Here is a 6984-nt window from a genome sequence, read left to right as displayed (position 1 = left end):
AGCTTGGGAAGAAGTCGACCCAGCTGTTTAACACAGCCAGGACACACACACACAAATGCAAATGCAACGAACTCCATCCAGACCCATGCAAATGCACCTCACCCCCTCCCCAGAGGTGGACAAAACAAATACCCGGCTACACAAAACACTCCACTCTGTGCCATGGAGGGAAACATACCTTGCTAGATTTGAAGATGCCAGCCATAGAAGTGGGCAAAACATTAGGAGCTCAAACTAGCAGACCACAGTCACACAGCCTAGAGATTCCACAATAGCCTGTCCAACAGAAACATTGACTTTTCCTGAACAGGCGAGCTGTCTTCCTTCTTGCTTCTGCTATAAGAACATAAGAACAAGCCAGCTGGATCAGACCAGAGTCCATCTAGTCCAGCACTCTGCTACTTGCGGTGGCCCACCAGGTGCCTTTGGGAGCTCACCTGCATGAGGTGAAAGCAATGGCCTGCTGCTGCTGCTCCTCCCGAGCACCTGGTCTGCTAAGGCATTTGCAATCTGAGATCAAGGAGGATCAAGATTGGTAGCCAGAGATCGACTTCTCCTCCATAGATCTGTCCAAGCCCCTTTTTAAAGCTATCCAGGTGAGTGGCCATCACCACCTCCTGTGGCAGCAGATTCCAAACACCCATCACGCGTTGCGTGAAGAAGTGTTTCCTTTGATTAGTCCTAATTCTTCCCCCCAGCATTTTCAATGGATGCTATAGCATCAACTGCTACCTGGCAATTCCACATTAACCCCCACAATGCAGGAGTCTGCAACCTGCGGCTCTCCAGATGTTCATGGACTACCATTGGCCATGCTGGCTGGGGCTGATGGGATGTGTAGTCCATGAACATCTGGAGAGCTGCAGGTTGCAGACCCCTGCCCCACATTATAACTAGCTTTCCACAAAATTTTTACTCCACATCTGAGGGTCAAACCAGTTGGGATGGCCTCCTGCCACGCAGTCAGCTGCCACTGCTTTAAAACCTAAAATGGGCAATTTAAAAAAATGCTGCAAGGGCCCAATCCTGTCAAAGCACTCTTTCAGAAGCCGCGGGTACGGTGGTCCTACACAGTGGTGGGATCCAAAAATTTTAGTAACAGGTTCCCCTGGCGGTGGGATGCAAACAGTGGCGTAGCGCCAATGGGGCTGGGCGGGGCACGACGGGGGCGTGGCCGGGCATTCCGGGGGCGGGGCGTGAATAATTTCTCTGTTACTGTAAAAAAACTCTTACTGTAAAAAAAAAATTCCTAATTTCCAGCTGGTATCTTTCTGTCCATAATTTAAACTCATTATAGCAAGTCCTATCGTCGACTGCCAACAGAAACAACGACTTCTCCTCTAACTGGCTGCCTGTCAAATACTTAATACTTTCAAATACTTAATTTTGTTTCTAGAAATCAAAAGAAGGATACTTTCCTTAAACCAGGAACTTGACCATATTTCTAAAACATGTTTTTAAAACAGCCCAACAGGGAGAATTATCCCGTTTTCTACCTTCGCTAACCAGCCACATCGGAAACAACAGGACTTTATAATTTTTGGACCTAATGGAATTTCTAACGGAAAAGCAGACCCAATTAGTAACCCCCTCTCGGCACACACAAATAATTAATAACCCACTCTCGGAGACTGGTGAGAACCTGCTGGATCCCACCTCTGGTCCTATGCCATTTTTTCAACAAGGGAAATTTGAAGTGGGTTGAGGGCAAAAAAGTTGGAAGGTTCCTAACTGCCGTTGCAGAGCATGAAGGGGGACTGAGAAGGAAGAGAAGGAAGGGAGGAAGGGAAGGAAGGGAAGGAAGGGAAGGAAGGAAGGGAAGGAAGGGAGGGAGGGAGGGAGGGAAGGAAGGAGGGAAGGAAGGAAGGAAGGAAGGAAGGAGGGAGGGAAGGAGGGAGGGAGGGAGGGAAGGAGGGAGGGAGGGAGGGAGGGAAGGAGGGAGGGAGGGAGGGAAGGAGGGAGGGAGGGAGGGAGGGAAGGAGGGAGGGAGGGAAGGAGGAAGGAAGGAAGGAAGGAAGGGAAGGAAGGGAGGGAGGGAGGGAGGAAGGAGGGAAGGAAGGAAGGGAAGGAAGGAAGGGAAGGGAGGGAGGGAGGGAGGGAGGGAGGGAGGGAGGAGGGAAGGAAGGAAGGAAGGAAGGAAGGAGGGAGGGAAGGAGGGAGGGAGGGAGGGAGGGAGGGAAGGAAGGGAGGGAGGGAGGGAGGGAAGGGAGGAAGGGAGGGAAGGAAGGAAGGGAGGGAGGGAGGGAGGGAGGGAGGAAGGAGGGAGGGAGGGAGGGAAGGAAGGAAGGAGGGAGGGAGGGAAGGAGGGAGGGAAGGAGGGAAGGAGGGAAGGAGGGAAGGAAGGAAGGAAGGAAGGAAGGAAGGAAGGAAGGAAGGAAGGAAGGAAGGAAGGAAGGAAGGAAGGAAGGAAGGAAGGAAGGAAGGAAGGAAGGAAGGAAGGAAGGAAGGGTTCCCCCTGGTTTCAGGCAGGCTGAGTCTGAGCTGGAGGAGAACCTAAAAGCAAACTCTAAAAATTCCAGAATTGTAGCTCTGTGCAGTAGCACAGCCCGTCAGCGCGAAGCACAAAGACCACAAAGGTGTGAGGAAGGCCTGGGAATCAAGGAAACGAAGAGCTCTGGCTGTATCTTACAAACACCTACAACACCAATCATTTTGAAGACCGTGGGTTGGAGGATACGCTAATCTTCCACTCCTCCCCACATCTGCCAAATCCACCCGTTAGGTCAGGGGTCTGCCACCTGCGGCTCTCCAGATGTTCATGGCCATGGTGGGTGGGGGCTGATGGGAATTGTAGTCCATGAATATCTGGAGAGCTGCAGGTGGCAGACCCCGACCTTAGGCTGAATCACCCAGGAAGCCGATCAGAACAAACCCTACCACGGCCACGCAATCGTCACAAGCTCCCTTCTGCCTCCCTTCCCTCCAGAACCAGATAAATGGCCAGGAATCATTATCTGTTTTTAGCTGGGAGACGGATCCTGCGAGGCATTGGAACATGAACGGAAGAGGCAGTGCTTGTGGCCCGTCAGGGTGTGGTACATTCAAGCTGGGTGACATGTAGAGTTGGTCTTGACAAATGAAGGAAAAACAGACAGTGGTTAACCTCAAGGTCCGGCAAGATGACCCTGGAGGGAGGCAGGAGAAATGGGACGAACGGGTGATTTTCTGGAAAAGGACCTCCATTTTCCTGAAGCGAAACGAGAGGACAGCATTCGCCACTGACCTCGGGGCCCTTCGACAGAGGCGTGGGCTGACCTCTCTTGGAGCCGGTGACCCCAAGAACAGATTTCGTCCGGTCCAAAATCCCACCAAGGTTTGGCTCTAGTAGAAATAGCAGCGGCCTCAGCTCCCAGAATGCCGTTTTCAAAGTCATTTGCATAAATCCAGATGCAGTGAGAACTCTGGTCTAGTTGCTCAGGCGTGTCCCAAAAAATAAATAAATACATAAATAATAACTTCTTTAAAAAATAAAACGTTCCAGTGCCTGTACACGGAATTTACAATCAGTGGTCAACTTAAACGCCGGCTCTTTCCACTCCCTCTCGAGAAAAGCGTGTGCGTGATGCGATTAACTGGCCGGGAAGGAGGGGTCACGGCTGGGGGCAGGTACCGCTGGCGCCACCTACAGAGCGGCAGCTGATCTTGCGGATGGAGTGCAAGGCAACCGTGCAGCAGCCCCGCAGAAGGGAGCTGATGTTATAGATAGGTTGGCCTTGCCTCCTCTGGGCACGGCACAGCCAGGCCACGGTAGGCACGGCCGGCACCACCACGGCCAACAGATCCACAATGAAGTGGCGGCTCCAGTAACTTTTGGGCTCTACTGATGCAGCCGTTGCCCCTTCTGGGCTCGGTTCTGCAGCCTCTTCATCCACGGCACACACGACGCTCACTGATTGGCTCGTGCTGGAAGGCTGATGGACTGCTGGGTTGTTGTCGGGCAACCTCCGGGGGTTTGGCTGTCCAGAGGGATCCTCGGTATGGCCTCCCGTAGCAACCAACGGGACTGAGTTGGGATCCGCGGCTGCCAAATCCATGTCCCCGTTGGGGCAATTTTGGACGCGAGCCTCCGAGTTATTTGGCTCGGTAGCATCTTCCGTTTCGGACACCCAAACCAGCGTGGAGTTGCCCGGGCTGCCCGCTTGGGACTTCATGACCTTTTCCAAGATCGTGTCAAGATCCGGCTCGTAATGCACAAAGTCCGTCTGTATGGCTTGCTCCTGCATGCAGCTGACCTGAACTGCGGCCTCCACGCTGTGTTGAGACCCCATTAGCTTCTCGTATGTGGAGCTTGTCGGCATCCGGGACCCCAGGGTGAACGAGGCCTGCGTGGAAGTCTCGTCTCCGCCACACTCCGCTCCAGAAGAGAACAGGCTGCTCTGCTCCATGAAGCCGCTGTCCGCCATCTCCTCCACCGAGATGGTCTGGGAACCACTCACGTTCCGGTCTGCTGCACCTTGGTCGCTCAGCTTGGTGTAGGTGGAGCTGCGCGTGAGCGAACGGGCCGGGGAGCCCCCGCCGGATTCCGCAGCCCCTTCCTCCTTGACCGTCCCGTCCTGCGCGACCTCCATGGTGTGCAGCAAAGTCTCCAGCTTCTTGTTCTGAATGTTGATGTCCACAAAGTACTTCTGGAGCCCTTTGTCCTTCTCGATGAGGTTGCTCTTGACGGTGTCGATCACCTGCTTCAGCTGCTTGATCTCCTTCCGGGCCTCCTTCAACGCCAACTGGGCTTCGACCCGGTGGCACTCTTCTTCGATCCAGTCTTCCTGCATCCTCGAGAGCTGCGTCTTTAGATCGTCGATCTCGGAGTCTCTGGGAAACACAAGTAAGCAGACGGTCACCACCCCTGTGACAAACAAAAGAACGTCTCGGCGAAGCCTGCACTATTAAAACTCTAAGCATGTAATGGTTCACCAGATAAGCCTTTACAGCTCAAGTGGCAGAGCAGCGAACCAAACCCAATTCTCCAGGTTAGAATGCACCTGCTCTTAACCGCTACACCATGCTGGCTCTTTACCATGGAAGTCCCTGCCATAAATGTACTTATCTATATCTGTAATCAATGTAACTCTTCAAAGTGTTTCTAGCTATGACTAAAAATAAATTAACCCCCCCCCCAAAAAAAAAAGTTCTTTAAAAAGCCTGGAGAAACTCAAGAATTACCTCTAAAGCACTTCTAGACAGTGGTGGGATTCAACCGGTTCGCACCAATTCGGCAGAACCGGTTGCTGCTGCTCTTAAATTAACTGATCATTTTAATGATTTTTTTTAACGAGATTGTTATTATGTATTTTATGGATTGTTGGTGTATAGTATGTTGTGAGCCGCCTCGAGCCTTTCGGGGATGAGGCGGCCTATAAATCCAACCAATCAATCAATCAATCAATAAATCAATAAAATGGTGCTTGTAATCAACCAGTTGTTAAATTATTCGAATCCCACCACCAGAACCGGTTGTTAAATCATTTCAGTCCCACAACTGCTTCTAGATGTGCTGTTCTTTTGTTTGATGTTCGGCTGTTTTATTCCTGTTTTATTCATTTCGACGTAATTGCTGATGCATCTTTGTTTTAATTGGGTTATTCTATGTTTACGTGCTGCGGCACTGGTTGTTGCTGAACCTGTGAACCGCCTCGAGCCCTTTGGGGGTGAGGCGGTCTATATAAATAAATAAATAAATAAATAAATAAATGGATGAATGGATGAATGAATGGATGAATGAATGGATGAATGAATGGATGAATGAATGGATGAATAAATAAATGAATGAATAAATGAATGAATAAATAAATAAATAAATGAAGGAATGAAGGAATGAAGGAATAAATAAATAATCATAACTCATAACTCATAAATAAATCATAAATCAATAATAAATCAATCAATAATAAATCAATCAATAATAATAAAAATAATAAATAAATAAATAAATGGATGAATGGATGAATGGATGAATGGATGAATGGATGAATGAATGGATGAATGAATGGATGAATGAATGGATGAATAAATGAATGAATAAATAAATGAATGAATAAATGAATAAATAAATAAATAAATGAAGGAATGAAGGAATAAATAAATAATCATAACTCATAACTCATAAATCATAACTCATAAATATATAATAAATCAATAATAAATCAATGAATAATAAATAAATCAATAATAATAAAAATAATAAATAAATAAATAAATAAATAAATAAATAAATAAATAAATGCTGCCAGATGCTGGACCCGACTTGTCTGGCATCCTGTATCTAAGACCCACGGGCCCCAAGATCCAAACGGCTCCGTTGCTGACCTGTCTTGCAGCCTCTCGTGCGAGTCTTTCAGCCGGGCCCTCAGGTGTCGAATGCAGACCTCCTTCTGCTGAAGAGGGGTCAAGTACTGCTCGGGGGTCGGGGGTTTGATGCCATGGTTGTCGCTGCACAGCAGGTATTTGACGGGACGTCTGGAAAGAGGACGAGAAGTCACTGATGCAACCAGTCACAAGAACACTCTGGGCAATTCCGCACACGAGTCAAATAGGTTCGACCCAGTTCCCTGAGAAGGGTACTAACCTAGGTCGAAGCCATGTTGTTCCCCACTGCAACCAGCTTGATCCCAGCTCGGAGGGCGGGATCATCCCGTGCCTCTTCGCCGCTCCGTTCCGATTGGCTACTGTTCTACGGCCACGTTCCGTCTATCCCCACACACGTTATAAAAAAAACTGCCACAGGAATGGAGGGACGAAGGTGGCGTTTTTTGATTGGCCAGCTGTACGCTTGCCCGAAACACTCAGCTGTGATTGGCTGAATGGGGCACTCCTGGCACCAGAGATTCCGCCCTTTACTGGAATCGAGCTGAGTTCGAGCGTGGTTCCCTGAAAAAGTAGCAGTTCCCAACTGGAGTCGGGAATTTGACCGTGACACGGGGCGAAGCTGGTACAAAACCACGCCGATCCCAGTGGTTGTGCGGAGCAGTTAGGTCGGACGCAGCTCGA

At 49.5% G+C, this 6984-nt stretch overlaps 1 protein-coding gene across 3 annotated transcripts in view; it reads right to left on the bottom strand.

The window, feature by feature from the left end:
* Nucleotides 1-2848: 2848 nt before the first annotated feature.
* The window catches only part of SNPH (syntaphilin), a 59533-nt gene continuing 55397 nt past the window's right edge, over nt 2849-6984 (bottom strand). For all 3 annotated transcript variants that reach the window (XM_048495830.1, XM_048495831.1, XM_048495833.1), the window contains 2 exons: nt 6304-6453; nt 2849-4809 (listed from right to left, as the gene is read on the bottom strand). In XM_048495830.1, coding sequence (XP_048351787.1) covers nt 3591-4809; nt 6304-6453 — 1369 coding nt within the window. In that variant the 3' untranslated portion in view covers nt 2849-3590. The remainder of the gene's footprint in view (nt 4810-6303; nt 6454-6984) is intronic.

This window comes from Sphaerodactylus townsendi, linkage group LG05 (genome assembly GCF_021028975.2).
Source record: "Sphaerodactylus townsendi isolate TG3544 linkage group LG05, MPM_Stown_v2.3, whole genome shotgun sequence".
In the NCBI taxonomy this organism is placed as follows: Eukaryota; Metazoa; Chordata; class Lepidosauria; order Squamata; family Sphaerodactylidae; genus Sphaerodactylus; species Sphaerodactylus townsendi.
This window is presented reverse-complemented; position numbering and strand designations above follow the sequence as displayed.